This window comes from Eschrichtius robustus, chromosome 20 (assembly GCF_028021215.1).
Source record: "Eschrichtius robustus isolate mEscRob2 chromosome 20, mEscRob2.pri, whole genome shotgun sequence".
NCBI lineage: Eukaryota > Metazoa > Chordata > Mammalia > Artiodactyla > Eschrichtiidae > Eschrichtius > Eschrichtius robustus.
The window spans coordinates 16430369-16452800 of NC_090843.1; the positions used below are offsets into that span (position 1 = coordinate 16430369).

Genomic DNA, 22432 nt, shown 5'->3' on the forward strand with positions numbered 1-22432 from the left:
TGGAAAGTTGCTCATTGTTAGTTTCTCTCAATATAGAACCTAACTACTCTGTTTGACTATATTTCTATGAGGGAAGATTTTAGAATTTAAGTGCAATGGGAGCAGATACTATCCCAGCTCAATAATAATAACAGTAATTCTACCATTTATTGATTTCTTACTGTGTAGTAGGACTCTGAGTACTTAATATTAATTCCTTATTTAGTCTTCAACAATCCTATAACATAGACATTGCTATTACCATTTTAGAAATGAAGGAACTAAGAATTGTTCACCAGGTTTCTACCTGTCTTAGTGATTAATGGGCCAGATGTAGAAATTGCATTGAGTATAGTGATTTCCATAAATTGGGCTTAGTTGAAGAGAACTGAATCAGAGTAAAAGGTTCAGCTTCTGGTTCTCTTCTCTGTCTTAACCATGATATTGAGAGCCCAAACTCACAGAAATATGTGACTGCAAATGGCAACATTTAAAAAAAATTACTTACACAGTTATGTTAAGGTCATCATTGAGGGAAGTTTTCCAAATACTTCTAAAGTTATGGCATATTGTATCATTTTTAGGCCATTACTTGTGGAAAATTTGATAAATGTTATCTCGTTGCTAAAAATTCAAGTCACTGTCATATGGGGGGACAGAAAGGATATCTGGCCCATTGGCCTGCTCTTTTACTGTCATCGTTAAATTCTTACTGATGAAAAAGATGATCTTTTTATTTTTAATATTCTCTTTATTTATTTATTTATTCAATTCATTCATTCACTCATTCGTTCATTTGCCGTGCCATGCAGCTTGCGGGATCTCAGTTCCCCGACCAGGGATTGAACCCAGACCACGGCCATGAAAGCCCGGAATCCTGACCACTAGGCCACCAGGGAACTCCCAATGCTATTTTTTTTAATCATCATAGTTTTCATTTTCATTAGGTGTTAGTGAATTAAGACTCTGGTCTTCCCAACGAACTTTTTAAATCCAAGACTCAACTATTTCAATGCATTAACTTACATGTTTCACACAAGCATCACATACATCAAACTCAATTCATGCAAAACTGGATTCATAATGTTCCCACTGTAATCTGACACCAATAAGTCTTAGTAGAAAAGCTTCCTAACTGATTTTCCCATATTTACTCTTTCCTGCCGCTTCCCTTTCCCCCTCCCAAATCAACCCATTCTCTTTACTTTCCTTCTCAAAACCCTTTAGAGATCTATAATAGCTATAATAATTTATCCCTAAATCTTTACACAGCTTGCAAAGCCCTGCACAATCTGGCTGTCTGCTTTCTCCCTATGTATTGCCATTTCCCCCTCAAACACTAAGGAGCCTTTTAAAAGTTCCTCCAGCCCTCTTATCTGTGGTGCATTTACTGCAAGCATATTTTCAAAGTATTTAAAAATATTAACCTCCATCATATACAACAAGTATAAAACCAGTTAGTACTGAAGTTTAGGATGTGAACAAATATAGAGAAAATAAAAATTAAGAATAGTATTAAAATACTGAAGTTGTATATGTAGGTGAAGTGTTCAACAACAGAAATGACTCTGAAGGGTGGAACAAATCATGTATGTAAAGTACAGCACCCAGGCATTTGGAAACAGCAAAAAAAGTGAGAAAACGGAATTACTTGAGTTTGTGGCTCAATGTCATGTATATATACCCCACATGAACGTCAGATGACTACTCAGGTATTGCAAATTTAGGAGAAGGTCAATAATAGTAATTTAATAATGGCACCTAGAGCTCTTACTGTGTGTCAGGTGCTATCCAAAGTACTTATATATTAACTCATTTAATTCTAACAGCACTAAGTACTTAGAAGTAGGTATCACTATATCCTTATTTTACAGATGAAAAAACAGAGGGTCAGAGAAGTTAACTTGCCCTAATAAGTCACATAGCTAATAAGTGATAGTGTGAAAATCCGAACTCAAGCAGTTTGGCTCTAGGGTCATTACTCTAATCCATGTGCTGTACTGTCTGTAGGTGATGTGAGAACTTAAAAGATAATTAAGATGAAATGTGTAGGGACTTCCCTGGTGGTCCAGTGGTTAAGACTTTGCCTTCCAATGCAAGGGGTGCGGGTTCGATCCCTGGTGGGGGAGTTAAGATCCCACATGCCTTGAAGCCAAAAAAAACAAAACATTAAAAACAAAACAAAACAAAACACAGAAGTGATATTGTAACAAAATTCAATAAAGACTTTAAAAAATGGTCCACAGCAAAAAAACCTTAAAAAAAAAAAAAAAAGATGAAATGTGTATCACAAATCATAGATGATTCCATAGGTTTTATGCCCTTTGAATACTTATAACATCAGAGTTTTTGACAGGGTAGCAAGCAGAGTACTCTAACCTCTAAGGAGTTCTCTGTGGTATTTGTAGAGTTTATCAAGGCTAGATAGAGAACACTCACCTCAACAGACTTTTAAGTCTTACCAAAACTGGTCCATTTTGGAAAAGGCTGCTCGTTTAGATTATAAGCCAACATGAAGAAGAGGTGTCTATCTGGTTTAAAAGCACTGAGGGACTAATTCATCTTCCCATTTGATGGAAATGTATCTGAAGGATGCAGGCTTTAAGCTCCTCTTAATTATTTTGGGCTTATATTAAATGACCTAACCTATATTTGAAGCCTAACCTGTTTGTAAGAAGAGGACTTTCAGTATTGTTCTGTAACTTCCTGTTTGTTTTTTCACCTAACAATGCATCCTGGAAATCTTTGTCAGTTTTTTTTTTGACAGCTGTAGAGTGTTTAATCACATGGATGTACCTTAATTTAACTCGTACATGATTGATTTATCAGTATTACTTTAAGAGTGACTTTGTGGAATCAGTGTTTACTTTATTCCTGTTTATAAAACACAGCCATCTCAGGACCACCCGTGGGTTCTGCATCTGCAGATTCAACCAACTGCAGATGCAGAACCTGCAGCTACAGAGGGCCAGTTGTATATTATGCACTATATAATTCCCAATCACATATTTTAATTAAGGCTGTTAATAAAGGATGGCAAATAAATGTCATGCAGACATCTATAACTATTTCCAGATCCTGTTATTTTGATCTCTGCACACTTACTGGCAAAGCCATGATCAACCTTAGAATTTTTCTGAGTTTAGCACTTGAGGCAGCCACTGTCAGTCAGTTGGTGTTACTGTTCCAGATGAAATCTATTTGTCAGTACTCTACCTTTTTTAGATTTATTATAGCCACTTACTGCTGGTTCACTAGCTATGTTTGGGGCTGTCAAGTTATTTCTGGGAAGCCTCAAAAACCACGCATGTCTCTCCATGTGTTTCACAACCCTTCAAGTTGTTCTGGATTTACTTCACTATCTTATAGTTTCATTAAGCTTAAGATTTGTTTAAACCTCCAATCTATAATCTCACTTAAACATATAGTTTTTAAGTCATCACACTTCAAAAAAGTAGTTGCAGTATGACACTAAAATCACACACACAATATTTGGTATCTTTATGGTTTAAAAGCACTGAGGGACTAATTCATCTTCCCATTTGATGGAAATGTCCCTGAAGGATGCAAGCTTAAGCTCCTCTTATTTTGGGCTTATAATAAATGACCTAACCTATATTTGAAGCCTAACCTGTTTGTAAGAAGAGGAGTTTCAGTATTAGGGAATTTTACTACAGTGAAAAATGGGCCTAAACATAATCAAGTGTTTGTAAACAAACATTTAATAAAGCATTTTTATAGCTGAAAGTTGAACTAGTTTTTGGGAGCCATTGTTTATTGGTATAATAACTAGTTTTTAAAAGCTTAATTTTTTAGATGACAAGAAACTAGGCCTTTGCAAAATCTATAAGAAATCACACTTTCTAACATATGTAAATTAGCACTTGTATTTCAATGAAATTAACAGTTTGTTCCCACTGCAATAGAGCTCCTCATTCATGTTTTTGCTTCTGAATCACAGATACTACTGTAGATCCTATTAACACATATATGCTAAAATTTCTTATCATTTATTACATGTCATTTATTGTACACTGTTTTTTATACTAGGGTTTCGTGAAAAATACAGTGGACCAGAGAAGAAAGGTTCTGTTGGGTTTTGCTTGCACATACATGACATACAACAACAACAGCAAAAAAAAAAAAAGAAAGAAAGAAAAGAAAAGAAAAAGGAAAATCTTTATAACAGGAAAATTTCAAATTACTTTTTTATCCCACATCTTTGAGTTAACTTTTCAGGAAGATGTGGCAAGTTTATCTGTACTTTAAAACAGTGATTCTCAAACTTTAGCATGCATCAAAATCACCTGAAGGGTTTATTACAACACAGATTGCTGGTCCCCACTTCCAGAATTACTGATTTTAGTGGGTCTGAGCTATTATGGAGCCCAAGAACTTCCATTTCTAGCAAGCTCCAAAGTCATTCTGATGCTGGTATAGGGACCACACTTCGGGAACCACTGGCTTACATGATCCCTCAGTGCCGTGATATTATTACATAACCCATTTTTAGAAGCACAGAACAGATTTTTCCCTCTTTCTTTCTATCCCCTTTATTGTTACCTTTCTAGACTCTCATCTGGGGACTTCCCTGGCGGTCCAGTGGTTAGGACTCTGTGCTTCTACTGCAGGGGGCGCGGGTTCGATCCCTGGTCCATTGGGGAACTAAGATCCCACATGCCACGTGGCGTGGCCAAAAAGAAAAAAAAAAAAACTCTTATCTGGATTGGTTGGGAGGTTGTGAGGATAGAAGTGAGGTGATGGTCAGTTTGGAAGAGAGTAAATAAGGGGAAAACTGCCACATTTCATTAACTAAGGCATTTTCTAATGTAAAGAAAAGGAAAGAGGTTGATAAATAATTCAGCTCTTGCCATTAAAGAGCAGTTTAATTATTGTTACTGGACAAGTGTCAAGTCTGTCAATTGAGTGTTTAAATAGTGTGGGTATTCACAATTTAGAAATTATTTTCCTTTTTCTTAAATTATCTTGAATATACTCTAGTGTATATTTGGTGTTAGAAATAAGTGGGTTGTTTTTTTTGTTTGTTTACTTGTGTTCCAATCTGGTCTTTTTTTAATGTACAGATTGATAATTAGGTTTATAACCCTGAGTTTCCCTCTCATGAAATTTGACTTCTGTCCTCTCAAAGAGTCTATTAGAAAAATACTACATAAAAACAAGATGCTTTTCTGGTAGTCTATTTAAGGGTAGTTGTGTGCATGTGTTTGCTTTTCTTAAAGATTTACAGAGAATACTACGATTTTCTTCATTGTATTATTTCCTTGGTTCCTTGGGGAACTAACTTTTCTATCAGAATATTATTTCCTTGGTTCCTTGGGGAACTAACTTTTCTATCAGAAAAGTATTTCTCCTTAATTCAAATTTGAATTAATAAATTGTTTTTTGTATTAAATAACATGCCTGATTTTTTTTGTTGTTGCTAAACTTGTTTACCTATTGGTAGATAAAAATGATTACCATTCAACATACTGAATAATAGACAATTTTTTTGTGTGTGTGTTCTTAGTACACTCAGAAGAAGCCTTGTTTTTACTGGCAACCTGTTATTACCGCTCAGGAAAGGCATATAAAGCATATCGACTCTTGAAAGGACACAGTTGTACTACACCGCAATGTAAATACCTGCTTGCAAAATGTTGTGTTGATCTCAGCAAGTAAGTTTCTAAATCTTTTCTATCTAATTTGTTCTACTTACACTGTAGAATTCTAGATAAAATTCTTTTGATGGATTAAACTCTGACTGACTCCCTTTCTCCCCTCTTTTAATAGTAGAGGTTTGTCTATTTCAGTAACTTTTGAAATGTTTACACTGCTGCTTATGGCATTATTATTTTGTTATGGAGAGATTTCATTGTTATGGTATAAATAATAGAATTTAACTCTGGAGAAACCTAAGTTATAACTAATTCCAGTCATTTTCTAAAATGATCTTAAGTGTTATTTCTTTTCCTTTGCTTTCATTGCTAGACCAGTTGGAATAAGCCTGAAAACCTAACTTACCAGTTCATCTGAGATTAATGCTTCCTTGTGTCTAGATAGTTGTGTAATTATTTGCCTTTCAAGATCATTCTGTTTGGGAACCATTACTCCTTTGAAGCAAGGAGGCAGATTCAGGAGAACATTTCTTTTGCACAGTACAGTTCAACCAAGTCAGCTGTCCGTATTCTGAATCTGGAGGCAGCTAGAGATTTAGCTAGTTGTATTCTGTCAAACTGTTTTCTGTGCTGTGAGAAATGGAATAATGGTAAAGGTGACTAAACAGATAATTGTAAAAGCCTTTGTATTTAGTCTGTAGATTTACAGTGAGAGAATACGAATAAACCTCATAAAGTCTCCATAGTCTGCTAAATATTTTATTTGTCCAATGTCTAATTGATGACTTTTAAATTAAAGCTAGCTAAAATATATATAAAATTTCTGAGACATTTGTTATTGAATTATTTCTACTCCAAAGATTCTAATGTTAAATTCTTAAAAATGTACTTATTTAATTTACCAGTTTCTTAAGCCAGTTCTTACATTAGACATTCTTATCCCATTTATAAATATTTATAGTTTTTAAAAAGTCCCACTGATAGTAACAGAATTTTAGATACCAAGTTTTATGTTTAGGATATACTATGTAAGCTTACTTGAGAGTTTCCACATGATGATTTGGAAAAAACTTTAAAACACAAACCATTACAAACTCTGATATGCTAAAAATATATAGTGAAATCAGGCAAATTTCTTTTCCCTTTGGGGAACATTTGTAATTTTCTATATCAAGAAAACATAATTGATAAATAGAGATGAAGTGCTATTCAAGTTTTATTTGTAAACCTAAAAATAACTGAGGCCATTAAGTATGCAGTTTTTAATTAATATGTTAGTCTTGTTTAACCTGCTTGCAAATTCCTACTTCAAGGAATTATAGAACTAAGAAGGACCACCACATCTGTTAATGAAGAACCATTCATATTTTTCCCCCAGTATAATGGTCTGCCGTTTCTTTTAACGTGAGTAATGTGTATGTTGCTCAGACTAGATTTGTACATACAGAGACTAAAGGTAACTGTTTCTGTTTTTAAAAGTAAGACTGAAATTTTAAGATTTACTTTGTCTCCATAGTAAGAGGTACATTAGTAATGAAGAATGTCTTTACACACACTGCTTTTTATATTGACTTTTTAAAAAAAATCTGTAAATTTGTGTTTTAAAGGCTTGCAGAAGGGGAACAGATCTTATCTGGTGGAGTGTTTAATAAGCAGAAAAGCCATGATGATATTGTTACTGAGTTTGGTGATTCAGCTTGCTTTACTCTTTCATTGTTGGGACATGTATATTGGTAAGTAAGAATGATTCAAATTACCAGAAATTTGTTTCCAGTACTAGAATGCTTTGTGGTTTAAAAAAACACTATGTTGATCTGTGTTTATCAAATAGCATTTGGTTGAGTAGTACACAGTCTTGTAGTTCCATGATCTTGTTAAACCTGTAAAACAGAGATTTCGATCCTGTCTATGACTGTCCACTTTGCTTTAATGATAAACAGCTACAGCAGCACTACCTAACAATTGAGTGCACATGTGGGTTTTTTTTTACCTTGGGTGAGGAGAATATCTTCATGTGACCTACCGAGGAAAAAGAAGCAATGAGTGAAGTTTTTTCTGTAATATTAAATATCACCACTGCTCCTTAGAAAGAGGCATGAAGTCATGTTTCAGTAATAAAGAATACAGTTCCCATCTGGTATGTCATAATGAATTTGACAAATTTCCTATGATGGTAGCTGAAATGATAGTGATTTTACAAATAGTCTTAAAATTTATTTACATTTATTTTAAATTAAGTCTCTTAAAAGCAAGTGAGAATGAATTCAGAGTTATCACTATGATAATATTGTTCTCACTGATTTTTATTCTGAAATACTGTGAGTTGGGGAGTAATTAGGTAACAGGAATTGTTCAACTGCCCATGGGAGGGCATTTCATGTGTAAATGTCATCTGTTGCACGTGGGAGAAATGATTGAGGATTGCTTATCTAAAGAATTAGGTTAGCATCTGTTTTAAGATAAATTGAGGCTAGTTTGAGTAGCAGTTTTTTTAAAAACCTTGAAAATATCTTTTTGAACAGAATAAATTATTTGGCTGAAATTTGGGGCTCATTTTCAGATGGCACCACTCTTTTGAGAACAGGAGTAAGTAAAGATATAATACCAATATCTTCATTTATCTTAATAGAAGGACTTGTAGTAATGGATTTAGTTCATGCAACTATGATTCTTGTCATTTGTTCAAAACACTTTGAGATCCATCCCCTATTATGGCTACACACCATACTTGGCACTAGGAATGTAAAGATAAATAACTCCCTGTCCTCCTCTCCATCCCCCAAAGGTTTATAATAAAGTGTAGGAGGAAAGAAGTAGTAAACAAAAGTTAATAAATTTTTTCATCACAATTTAAGTGCTATGATAAAATTTGAGCAGTATTCTGTTCCAATGAGGGAATAATCAGTTCTGCACAGTTAAGAAGAGAGGTAAGATGGTAACTAGGAAAGACTTGATAGAAGAGTCTTTTTTGTTTCTTTTAACTTCTCAATAATAAGAAAATTAGAAATTAGAAAATGGGCAAAATACTTGAATGGACAGTTCACCAGAGAGGGTATGTGAATGGTAAATAAGCACATGAAAAGATGTACCAAATCATTAGCCATTAAGGAAAAGCAAATAAAAACTGCCATTAGAAGCTATTACATGCCTATTAAAATGGCTAAAATTAAAAGTACTGACAATATCAAGTGCTAATGGGGATGCAGAGCAATGGGATTTCTCATACATTGCTGGTGAGAATGTAAAATGGTACTTGTACTGAATGTTCATAGCAGATTTATTTATTAAAGCCCAAAAATAGAATCAACTCAAATTCAGTGGGTGAATGAATAAAAAAAACTGCATCCATACAATGAACTACTACTCAGCAATAAAGAGGAACGAACTATTGATAAACATAATAACTTGGATTTCAAGGGCATTATGGCAAGTGAAAAAAGCCAATTTCAAAATTTTACATACTCTGTGATATCATTTATATAACATTATTTAATAAAACAAAGTAAGGGAAAGTGTTAAATCACAAAAGTGCTATATATATTACTAATTATTTTAAAACAAGTTCACTTGTTTAAAAGTTTTTGAAGGTGCAGTTTTATCAAGTCCTAACCATGAAGAAGGAAGGTTTTTCCCCTTCCTCAGAGAATAAGGATGGGTTATTTTTATTCATCATAAAGTTTAAAGGGTTAAGTATCCAATGGGGCACAACCCTGCTTCAAAAACTGGCGCTTCATTTCAGTCATCATACACCTGTCTTGTGACCAAAGTTGCACCCCATAATCTAGAAACCCGTGTGTTATTGTTTTGAAGCTACAGCTTGTTAGCTTATCTTTTATCTCCAGTATTTTGATGTAGACAATTCATTGGTCTTTTTGTCTACAATAGCACATGAGACTTGCATCTTTAGGACACAACTGATACTAAGTTTGGTTCTTAGATTAACCTATTTCTTCCCAGTGCCATTTAAATAGTTTTTTTTAACCCCAATTCTTTGGGAAACTTCTTTCAGAGTTTTAGTTTTTAAAAAATTCCATCTAAAGTTGGGGCACTCCAGGCAGCTTAATTTTATTAAATCTTTCCCCCTTTTTATCTCTCTATTGAATAGAGAGATCTGTCTCCCAGATTTGATTATTGTAAGTCCACATCTGGCTTCTTCCCCAGTTAACTTTTATGTTATTGGGTTGGCCAGAAAGTTTGTTCAGGTTTTTCCGTAACATCCCAAATGAACTTTTTGGCCAACCCAATATTTATACATACCAGTATCTATCCATGTGTGTGCATGTGTGTGTATATCTAATCTCTTCTTAGCAGACATTTAGTTTAACATTTATTTTATGGTCTATTAATCAGATCATGGCTTATTATAAAAATCAGCCTTGGCAACTTATCAAAGGTTTAAGAAAATTTACCTTTTGCTAATGTAAAAAGAAAATATAATTTACATAATACTGGAGAAGAGGATTTTCATCACAAATGATCACCTCTTACATTTTCATAATATTTTTTCTTGAATAGATTATCTTTGCTTAATCAGTTTGTCCACCACTTTTCTGGCCATTTAAGTAATTCATACAGCCCGCTCAATGCAACTTTAAAAATTATTAGTAAAAGTATTTTATGATATATTGTACAAGCAAAGCAAGGGGGCGAGGCTATTGAAAACAGGAAAGAGGTAATATAAAAATGAGAAATCTAATTTCCTATCCTCAGAAAGCTTATAATCAATTGCAAGAGAGCACACATGAAAGATAAATAAATTGAGGACTTCCCTGGTGGTCCGTTGGTTAAGATTTCGCCTTCCAGTGCAGGGAGTGCGGGCTCAATCCCTAGTCGGGGAGCTGAGATCCTACATGCCTCCTGGCCAAAAAACCAAAACAAAAACAGAAGCAGTATCGTAACAAATTCAATAAAGACTTTAAAAATGGTCCACATCAAAAAAAAAAAATCTGTAAAGAAATAGACAAACCATAATTAGTTATATAAGCAATGAGGGGACTATATAACATGAGTTAGTTTAGATCAAACATTGAGATTTCACTGTACTTTTCTTTTCATGGCCTTATGTTAAAAGTTCCTGAGCATTGATTTGACACTTTCCACTCCTAATTATTACTTTCAAAAAATACTCTTTTTATGTCTTTGCTTTGTTTCCTATTTTTATAAATTATTTATTTATTTATTTATTTTTGGGTGTGTTGGGTCTTCGTTTCTGTGCGAGGGCCTTCTCTAGTTGCAGCAAATGGGGGCCACTCTTCATCGCGGTGCGCGGGCCTCTCACTATCGCGGCCTCTCGTGTTGCGGGGCACAGGCTCCAGACGCGCAGGCTCAGTAGTTGTGGCTCACGGACCCAGCTGCTCCGCGGCATGTGGGATCTTCCCAGACCAGGGCTCGAACCCGTGTCCCCTGCATTGGCAGGCAGATTCTCAACCACCGCGCCACCAGGGAAGCCCTTTGTTTCCTATTTTTAAGTTACCCCTCTATCCATGGTAAATGATTATATCATTCTTGTTACAACTATTTTTCCTTTAAGAAATTTCATCTAAGCAATCCTAGATGTAGACTGATAAAACTTACGTTTTCTGAAAGTCTGCCTCCTGCTTCTGCTTCCTTCTTTGTCTGTGTGTTTATTGGGTCAAATTAGGCAAATGTGGGAAGCTAGATAGTCTTCAACTAGTGGTATTTTCTTGTCTTTATTACATCATTTATTCTAGTTTCTATTCACTTGCAAAATTTGAAAGTAAGGCACACCGATATATAGTTACCCAAGGGGGTCTTCTTTTCAGTTCTCTGAGATACACTGACAGCACATAAACAGATTATGTTTTAACTGATAGTTTCATTTGAGGGTTGTTTTGAAAATCTTGGTTAGATGCCATCTGGTCCTTTATAAAACCTTAGGGTTTTGGAAAAATTGCTGTATCTTAATTTTTTTCCATTAGATAATGAAGAATTTCAACCTTAGACCAGGTGAATAGTATTTTTTAACCTGAAAGCTCCAACAAGTCTCACTAACCCTCAATCCCATCTTCCCCCATTTAAAAGCTAGGGAGGGGCTTCCCTGGTGGCGCAGTGGTTAAGAATCTGTCTGCCAATGCAGGGGACACAGGTTCGAGCCCTGGTCCGGGAAGATCCCACATGCCGCGGAGCAACTGAGCCCGTGTGCCACAACTACTGAGCATGAGCCCCAGAGCCCGTGAGCCACAACTACTGAGCCCACGTGCCACAACTACTGAAGCTCGAGCGCCTAGAGCCCGTGCTCCACAACAAGAGAAGCCACCGCAATGAGAAGCCCGTGCACCACGACAAAGAGTAGCCCCGCTCGCTGCAACTAGAGAAAGCCCGTGCACAGCAATGAAGACTCAGCGCAGCCAAAAATAAAATAAAATAAATTAATTAATTAATTAAGAATAAAATAAAATAAAAGCTAGGGAGGCAACAATGCTGTTCTGATAATTTCCAGATTGTTTCAAGTATATAGGGTCCCAAGAATGTTGTTTATATTCTAAATGTAAGCCTTTATATACCCAATTTAGAAAGAAACATGAATTTTCCTTTAAGTTAAGAGCTACCACCTTTACTTTGTTAAAAAATCTGATCATTTAAATATGCTATATTTAAAGCATTTAAGTCACTTTCAAAATTACCACTGGGATTTATATTTAAAATCAACAATAAGACTGAAATATTTGGGTGTTTTTCCATATGTCCTCAGTAATTCTAATATCCAACAGGAAATTAAAAGCAATATAGTATTTAAGAAGGCTATGATAGCTTGTTTATTTTGTTAACATTCCTTTCAATTCATGTTCTGTTTGCTTTCACCTGACTTTTGACTTGAACTGCCCTAAATAATAGAGATTGGAGGATGGTAAGAAGGAGAAATTGATAATTTAAGAAAGAATCTAGAAGAGTACTCTCAGAACTTATATAAGATTTACCTAATTTTCTGTATGAAAAGTTTGTTTGTAATAGATGTTTTAGGTTTTATAGCTTGTCTAATCTATTTGTTTGTCTTTACAGCAAGACAGATCGGCTTGCCAAAGGATCAGAATGTTACCAAAAGAGCCTTAGTTTAAATCCTTTCCTCTGGTCCCCCTTTGAATCATTATGTGAAATAGGTAAGCTTGTAGAGGTGGCTACGGGAGGGTTCTCCCATTTCTTCTTCCTCTTTTTTTTCCCCTGCTTAATTTTTGGAGAGTGATACAAATTATCCACAAGAAAAGTATTTTTCAAAGCTAAGGGCTTTTAAAATTGAGAACAAGAAATAAGGTAGAATCATATGTTTCAGGAGTAATGTGCCCTTTCTTGTGTCCTCTAGAATGAGTTGTATTGTGAGCATAACACTAGCCAAAATAGCATTCTGGGTAAGAAAAGAAATTAATAGAATGCCTAGAGCAGAAACTGTTCTATAAATAAGACCTGGATAATATGGGGGGAGAGTGTCTCAGTATATATGTTCCAGGATGCATGAAGGATCATTTTAAAACATTGCTGTGTCTTTACATGGAAGTGCTCAAAACTTTACTATTATTTCTACAGGGTTTCACCTCTCCACCCTCACTCCTTACCTTGAGCAAAATGAGATCTAGTTGCTTTCTGCTTTAAAACAAACACAGAAATCTGCATTTTCCTGTGATTTATTATATTTAAAGTCAGTGTCATTGTGGTTTAGTTTATTTCCTTTAGTTTATTAGCTTTATCTTAGGGGTAAACTTTTACAATAAATTGATGGATGGGCTTTTGGGAGATAAATCTGATTCACTGAAACAGACAGAAGAACTTTAAAACTCTGGATAAGGCCTTATTTCCACTGATTTATGCATGCTTGAAAAAAAAATTTAACCTTCCTTTCCTCAGAGGCAAACTTTTTTTTTTCCCCTTCACAGGTGAAAAGCCAGATCCTGACCAAACATTTAAATTAACATCTTTACAGAACTTTAGCAGCTGTCTGCCCAACTCTTGCACAACACTAGTATCTAATCATAGTTTATCTCACAGACAGCCTGAGACAGTTCTTACAGAAACACCCCAGGACACAATTGTAAGTATATTATACACTAGTGTTCAAAATATTGTGAAAATGAAAAACAATGATCTGAACTAAATAATGTATCATAAATGACATGGTAGAAATTTTCTGTTTCAGGAATTAAACAGACTGAATTTAGAATCTTCCAATTCAAAGTACTCATTGAATACAGATTCTTCAGTGTCTTATATTGATTCAGCTGTAATTTCACCAGATACTGTCCCTCTTGGAACAGGAACTTCCATATTATCTAAACAAGTTCAAAATAAACCAAAAACTGGTCGAAGTTTGTTAGGAGGACCAGCTGCTCTTAGCCCATTAACCCCAAGGTAAGACAAATAAAAGATACTTTAAAATGTGCTGTAATATTAAACGATCATATAGTAATTCCTGTATTGGTAATATAAATTAATATGAACAGCAACTTATAAATCATTATGGAAATAGAGGTATTTAATAAGTCAATAATGAACCTATTCCATTTTCAGAAAATGAAGTAATAGAAATACAGTACCTGTGATAAAAATTCCTTCTTAAATATTGGAGAAAATTTTAAAGCATGCCTTATTCAGCTGGTGTATGAATTAAAAAAATATTGTGTTTATGGCTCTGCATCAGTGAACCTCTTAAAATGTTGGAATGCTTATGATAATAATCAGAGTGACAGCAGTGGTTATTGTTAAAGTGCTGTATTCCAAAATGGGAAGGAAGAATTGACACCTATTGATATGAAATATTTTGTCAAATTATCAGAAATATATGTATGTATAAATATAGGAACCCAGCCCAGAGGATACATATCCAAAAGAATCAAAATAAAAAATTATATGTTAAAACAGACTATGAGTTGGGTCCCAGGGCCAGGGAGCTACTAAAATAGTATGACCATGAGATTACAAAACTCATTGAATCCACAGATGTGTTCATTGGTTTCTGGAGACATTTTCTCTGTAATAGGGTCTAAATCCCATAAATTCCAAGAATTTGAAGTAATTTGATAATTTGGATCTTAGCTTTTACAAAGCCACTCTTCTTTGTTTCTAATAAATCTCCTGAGTCAGTAGTTGCTGCTCAATTTAGTTTCTTGATTTTTTTTTTTTTTAATTTTAGTTATGGTGGGTGGAATAGTCTACATTCACAGCTTATTTTTAATCTGCCCCTCAGATCCTCAATGCCCCCAAGACTGATTTGCCATTCTCTTCCTTTTAGACCTTCTAATTTAAGTATACTGCTGCTTTATATATGCCTTGATGACTTTTTGACACCTTGATTTCAACCTCTTCTCAGTTTTGGGATTTTGCCATTAGAAACCCCAAGTCCTGGAGATGGATCCTATTTACAAAACTACACTAATACATCTTCTGTAATTGACGTGCCATCCACCGGAGCCCCTTCAAAAAAGGTATTTTCCATGTAAAATACAGTTTTGGTATTGATGAAGGAAATTCATTTAAAATTCCAATCTGTTAAAGGCAATTTCAGAATCCAACTTTCTTTAATTGCCGTTCCTTTAGAAGAGTTTATCTAAATGTAAAAGAAGGTCGTCATTATCATAGCCTCCGGTCATAGTAGGAGACACAAAGCTGGTTGCTCTTTTCGCCACATAAGTTTGTAGCTCACAAGTATAGTTTATTTCAGCATATAGCTAAATAAACATATTCAGATTTTTACTTTTTATTTCCTTTTTTTAAAAAACAAAATTAAGATTGTTTCTATCACTTTGAATGTAAATAATGGAAATTACACCTGCCATAGTTTTTTCTTGTCCCCACCACTATGTTTGTTTTTTAATTATACTAATTAACATGATAAAGCCAGCTATTTCTGATAATAAAATTTTTATAGTGGATCCTCATACAGGTGGAGTAAATATGTAGTAAATGTGTAGTAAAATGAAAAATATTTCACAGTATCCTTATAGTAAATACTGCAACAAGACCGAGTTGCAACTGCGACTCTTTTTATAATGTTCTTTTATTAAAGTCTGTGGCAGTAGAAGCCAAAGTGCTGTTTATTTAAAACATATCTGTGGTGCACGGTATCTTATGTGAGAATTAAATTAGTTATATGTAAAATGCCTATTGCCGTGCTTAATAGATGTTTAAGAAATGGAAGCTAAATGAGTCAAACTGGTATGTGAATGACTGATATAACCCTTTTACCTTCCTAGAGAGACATGTTTCTTCTTGTTTTGTTTTTACTCTTTTACTCCTGAACTTCCTTAGAGTCAGCAAAATTTTTTTCTATGATAGCTTCTTAATGAGTGATAATAGGAACTCCAAGAGTGGTAAACAGGGTCTATAAAGTAGTTAATATGTGGATTATTTTAAATAAGATTTTTTTAAAGTTGGCAACTACCTGCTGTTGTATTATTATGGGAGTGAAATATAAGTGTGGAAATTAGTTTATTACAGTTATGAGAAGGCATAGTAGGATGGTGGTTAGCATGCCAGGTGAAGTAGGCCAAAACCATGTGAGTCAGAGTAATTAAGGACAAGTTAGGCAATGAACAGGTACATGATTTCATTGCCCAGTCTCAACCTCTTCCTGTCTCAACCTCTTCTGCCTCTGTTCTATTACAAGACATTCCTGGAAAAGCTATACTTCTAGGTCTGCCTGCAGTATCAACTAAAAATATCAAACCGAGTAGTGAGTTCAGTAGATAGTTCTTTGCTAAATAAGGACCAAAGTTGACTAAGTTTTGTCCCTTGGGTGAATGTAGAGGTCCTAATCTGGGGAAGGAAGAGGAGGAAGTGTTATAAAAGTTTTATTGTAAGGGAGTGGTAGATTAGGTGAAGATATTCAGTGGATAGTTAGTTATAGAGGAAAGACTATGGCCAAGTGATAGAAATAATAATTGAAGGGTTAAAATGGCCAGGCTCTCCTAGGGAAAGAGAGAGTAGCTAAAGATCTTAATTTGGTAGTAAAAAAAATTTTTTAGTATCCACTGACACGGTAGCCAGAGATCACTTTATAAAGAAGTTAAGTGAGGACTTCCCTGGTGGTCCAGTGGTTAAGACTCCATGCTTCCACTGCAGGGGGACATGGGTTCATCCCTGGTCGGGGAACTAAGATCCCTCATTACGTGTGGCGCAGCCAAAAAAGAAAAAAAAAAAAGGATAAGTGATGAAAATAAATAGAAATAAGGTAATAAATTAGAGAAAAGAGAAGGGGCAAGCAGAGACCAGTTAATAGAAGATTGAACACACCAGAAAGAAATGCTAATTCTAAGAGCAATATTCTTAGAATTTGGAAAATAACTGGATGATATTTTTTTAATCTACTCCTCTGAATTACTCTAGAACTGTTTTTACTAAGTGCCAAAGAAGGGATATAAAATCTTACTGTATTATTATTTCTTTATGTATACTAAGTTAGATCATAAATCTTGAGAATAGTAGCTGTCTTAAAATTCTTTAGCATTTAGCCCAACTGGGAAAGTCTTCTAGGAATTTTGAGCCTTTCTCTGGAAACTAAAGTTGAAAGATGAAAGGATAGTATAAGGGTAAAAATACTGAGGTTAATATGGGGAAATAGGCTGATGTTCATTCTAATATAACATTAAATTAACCTAAAATGACATAAATAATGACATTAATAGTTTGTGTTTTCAGATGATAGTATATAATATGAAATCTTGTATTGGGAAAACGTAGATGGGCACATCATGATGTCTTTTATCATTTAGAGTGCAATTTATAATTCACAAACCTTAGACTTTTTGTGTTTTACAGTCTGTTGCCAGAATCGGCCAAACTGGAACAAAGTCTGTCTTCTCACAGAGTGGAAACAGTCGAGAGGTAACTCCAATTCTTGTTGCACAAACACAAAGTTCTGGCCCACAAACAAGGTATTTATTATGGTGTCATTATTTGATATTGTTTCTTATTGTGAAACATGATTGTAATCTTTCCGTTTAGGCGGGTTTTGACGGTCCCAAGAATTCTAGAATGACTATTGTAAATTTTGAATATGTTAAATTTGAAATTTCTAACTTACTGAAAAACGAGTTTAATTTTTAGTTGAGTATTATAATGCAAATCAAGACAGGAGTTAGCTAAAATACCTTTTTACTCTAATTGCCTCATGAATTTGTTTAAACTAGATATTCTGAGCAGTCCTCCAAAATAATTTTCTTCTTTTTTTATATGATCTTCTCCACTGGTCAAGTACAGATAGATTATTCTCACCTTCCCCTATTATGCATTTCTGTAAATAGATCATAATACTAATCTTCCAATAAATCTTCAAATAATGAATCCATTTCCACACAGAAGTGGTGTTAAATAGGATCTCTCTTCTTGTTCAAGGACTCAAAAATAAATTATAGCTAATATTTTAAGAGAAAGCTCCAACTTTGTCTCCTAAAATAATGAACATGTACCATAAGTCTTAAAACAGACATACGTGTGCATATACCTTGACTATATAAAAGGCCTCAATATTTCTAAAATGCCAGGATGGTAAGTCTCATCATGAGGGCCAGCTCTCAGGCAGGTGACAGTGATTGCCTCAGGCTCGGTTATGAGAAGGAGCCTGAGGCCTCCTGCAGAGCATCATTAATCAGGCCAAGTATATGCTAGTCTTGAAGAATACATAAACATAATTTACTGAATTATACATTTCACTTTAAACAAATATACTAACTGTAATATGCATCAACTATAATGATTTTGTGTTCTTTGTATTATTCCATTTTATCTTCTCTTTTTTTAAGGTATAGTTGATATACACCACTTTATCTTCTTTACTGCTTGTTTTAGTTTCCTACAGCTACTGTAACAAAGTACCACAAACTGGGTGGCTTAAAACAACAGAAATTTATTTACTCACAGTTCTAGAAGCTATAATCCAAAATCAAGGTATAGACAGGACCGTGCTTCTTCTGAAGCCACTAGGAGAGGATCCTTATCTCTTCTAGCTTCTAGTAGCCCCAGGCATTCCTTATTTTGTGGTAGCACAACTCAGTATTTGCCTCTGTCTCCACATAGCCATCTTCCCTGTGTGCCTCTGTATTCAGATTTCCTTTTTCTTATTAGGACATCAGTCATACTGAATTAGGGCCCACCCTGATGACCTCATCTTAACTTGATTACATCTACAAAGACCATATTTCCCAAAAAGTTCACATTAACAGTACTGGGGGTTAGGGCTTCAACATATCCTTTTGGAGATACAATTCAACCCATAACATTGCCTTATTAACACTTACTCTTTATTTTGTCTTTTTAGAGGTCGTTTTAGGGTTTATATTACACATTTTAACTTATCAAAGTCTACCTTCACATAATACTATACCATGTCACATACAGTATAAAACCTTATAACGGTATATTTTCATGCTCCTCTCTCAGTCTGTATGCTATTGCTGTCATATATTTTACTTCTATAGAGTGATTGTTGTAGTTTCTGCCTTAAATAGTTATCTTTCTGGCGCTCTGTTTCTTTCTGTAGATCCAAATTTCAATTCGGTATTTTTTTCCCTTCATCTTGAAGGACTTCTTTTAACATTTCTTGTAGTCTAGGTCTGTTGGTAATGAATTTTTTTTCAGCCTTTGTATGTCAGAAGAAAGTTTTAAGTTCACCTTTGTTTTTATTTTTGAAAGATATTTTCACTGGGTATTGAATTCTTTTTTAAAAATATTTATTAATTAATTAATTATTTATTTATTTTGGCTGCACTGGGTCTTAGTTGCGGCATGCAGAATCTTCGTTGAGGCACGCGGAATCTTTAGTTGTGGCATGCGGACTTCTTAGTTGCAGCATGTGGGCTTCTTAGTTTCAGCATGTGGACCCTTGGTTGTGGCATGTATGCAGGATCTAACAGTTCCTTGACCAGGGATCGAACCTGGGCCCCATGTATTGGGAGCACGGAGTCTTACCCATTGGACCACCAGGGAAGTCCTGGATATGGAATTCTAGTTGACAGGTTTTTTTTTTTCTTTAAAGATGTTGCTTTACTGTCTACTGGCTTGCATTGTTTGTGGCAAGAAGCCTGTTGCCATCCTCATTTTTGTTTCTCTATGTATGTAATCTGTCTCTTTTCTCTGACTCTTAAGATTTTTTCTTTATCACTGATAATTAAGCCATTTGATTATGATGTGCTGTAGTGTGTTTTCTCCTTTCTTGGCCTTCAAATTCATTGAGCTCCTTGGATCTGTAAGTTGATAGTTTTCATCAAATTTAGCTAATTTTGGGCCATTATTTCTTCAAAAACTTTTTCTGTCCATGTCCCTCTCTCTCATTCTGGGACTTCAAGTACATGTATATTAGACTGTTTAAAGTTGTCCCACAGTTCACTAATACTCTGTTCTTTTTTGTTTCCAGTCTTTTTCTTCTCTTTCATTTTGGATAGGGTTTACTACTGTGTCGTCAAGCTAACGAATCTTTTCTTCTGCAGTGTCTAATCTGCTGTTAATCCCATTCAGTGTGTGTGTGTGTGTGTGTGTGTGTATTTTATCTTAGGCATTCTGTTTTTCATCTCTAGAAGTTTGATTTTGTTCTCTCCTTAACATGCCTATGCTTTCTTCTACCTTTTTTAACATATGGAACTACATTTATAGTAGCTCTTTTAGTGATCTTAACTACTAAGTCTTACTGTGTCTGTTTTTTATTGATTGGTTTTTCTCTTCAGTATAGGTTATATTTTTCTGCTTCTTTGCGTGCCAAGGTTTTTTTGTATGCCGGTTATTGGAAATTTTACGTGGTTGAGTGCTGGACTTTTTGTATCCTTTTAAGTATTTTTCAAGTTTTGTTCTGGGATGCACTCAAATTTTTTTTTTAATATCTTTATTGGAGTATAATTGCTTTACATTGTTGTGTTAGTCGCTGCTGTATAACAAAGTGAAATCAGCTATACGTATACACATATCCCCATATCCCCTCCCTCGTGCGTCTCCCTCCCACCCTCCCTATGCCACCCCTCTAGGTGGTCACAAAGCACCGAGCTGAACTCCTTGTGCTATGCAGCTGCTTCTCACTAGCTATCTATTTTACATTTGTATATATGTCAATGCCACTCTCTCACTTCGTCTCAGCTTACCCTTCCCCCTCCCCGTGTCCTCAAGTCCATTCTCTATGTCTGCGTCTTTATTCCTGTCCTGCCCCTAAGTTCTTCAGAACCACTTTTATTTTTAGATTCCATATATATGTGTTAGCATGTGGTATTTGTTTTTCTCTTTCTGACTTACTTCACTCTGTACGACAGACTCTAGGTCCATCCACCTCACTACAAATAACTCAATTTCGTTTCTTTTTGTGGCTGAGTAATATTCCATTGTATATATGTGCCACATCTTCTTTATCCATTCATCTGTCATTGGACACTTAGGTTGCTTCCATGTCCTGACTCTTGTAAATAGTGCTGCAATGAACATTGTGGTACATGACTCTTTTTGAATTATGGTTTTCTCAGGGTATATATATGCCCAGTAGTGGGATTGCTGTGTCATATGGTAGTTCTATTTTTAGTTTTTTAAGGAACCTCTCTACTGTTCTCCATAGTGGCTGTATCAGTTTACATTCCCACCAACAGTGCAAGAGGGTTCCCTTTTCTCCACACCCTCTCCAACATTTATTGTTTGTAGATTTTTTGATGATGGCCATTCTGACGGTGTGAGGTGATACCTCATTGTAGTTTTGATTTGCATTTTTCTAATGATTAGTGATGTTGAGCATCCTTTCCTGTGTTTGTTGGCAATGTGTGTATCTTCTTTGGAGAAATGTCTATTTAGGTCTTCTGCCCATTTTTGGATTGGGTTGTTTGTTTTTTTGATATTGAGCTGCATGAGCTGCTTGTATATTTTGGAGATTAATTGGTCAGTTGCTTTGTTTGCAAATATTTTCTCCCATTCTGAGGGTTGTCTTTTCGTCTTGTTTATGGTTTCCTTTGCTGTGCTTTTAAGTTTCATTAGGTCCCATTTGTTTATTTTTGGTTTTATTTCCATTTCTCTAGGAGGTGGGTCAAAAAGGATCTTGCTGTGATTTATGTCATAGAGTGTTCTGCCTGTGTTTTCCTATAAGAGTTTTATAGTGTTTGGCCTTACATTTAGGTCTTTAATCCATTTTGAGTTTATTTTTGTGTATGGTGTTAGGGAGTGTTCTAATTTCACTCTTTTACATGTAGCTGTCCGGTTTTCCCAGCACCACTTATTGAAGAGGCTGTCTTTTCTCCATTGTATATTCTTGCCTCCTTTATCAAAGAAAGATAAGGTGGGATATGTGGGATGCACTTAAATTACTTGTTAACAGCTTGATCCTTTCAGGTTTTGCTTTTTAATTTGTTCGGTGGGACAAGAGCAGCCTTTAGTCTGGATTAATTTTGCCCCACTTTGAGTACTCTACTCAATGACCTGTTTAGTATGAGGTTTTTTCACTCTGGCTATTGAAAATATGAGCCATTCCCAGCCCAAGGTGAAAACATTCTGTATGATAACATAATGATGGATGCATGTCATAATACATTTTTCCAAACCCATAGAATATACAAAACCAAGAGTGACCTCTAAGGTAAACTATGGGCTTTGGATGATTATCAATGAGTGACAATGTGATAGTCACTGTAGATTCATTAACTGTAACATTGTACCACTTTGGTGGGGGATGCTGATAATGGGGGAGGCTGTGCATGTGCGGGACAGGGAGTATATAGAAATTCTCTGTACCTTCCCCTCAGTTTTGCTGTGAACCTTAAACTGTGCTAAAAAAAAAAAATAGTATTAATTAAAAAATTATCATTAAAAAGTAAATTGGTCAACCCAAATGACCTCACTTGCTGAAATCTCTACATTGAGATTGTGTCTTTGAAAGC

General features: G+C 34.9%; 1 protein-coding gene across 7 annotated transcripts in view; it reads left to right on the forward strand.

The window, feature by feature from the left end:
* The window catches only part of CDC27 (cell division cycle 27), a 56949-nt gene that overhangs the window by 14472 nt on the left and 20045 nt on the right, over positions 1 to 22432 (forward strand). For 4 of the 7 annotated variants that reach the window (XM_068530819.1, XM_068530822.1, XM_068530820.1 and 1 more), the window contains exons 3-9: positions 5507 to 5654; positions 7202 to 7327; positions 12615 to 12712; positions 13481 to 13635; positions 13741 to 13952; positions 14911 to 15025; positions 17358 to 17473. In XM_068530819.1, coding sequence (XP_068386920.1) covers positions 5507 to 5654; positions 7202 to 7327; positions 12615 to 12712; positions 13481 to 13635; positions 13741 to 13952; positions 14911 to 15025; positions 17358 to 17473 — 970 coding nt within the window. Of the gene's footprint in view, positions 1 to 5506; positions 5655 to 7201; positions 7328 to 12614; positions 12713 to 13480; positions 13636 to 13740; positions 13953 to 14910; positions 15026 to 17339; positions 17474 to 22432 lie in introns of all 7 variants that reach the window. The other 3 variants (XM_068530817.1, XM_068530821.1, XM_068530818.1) reach the window with 1 other exon arrangement.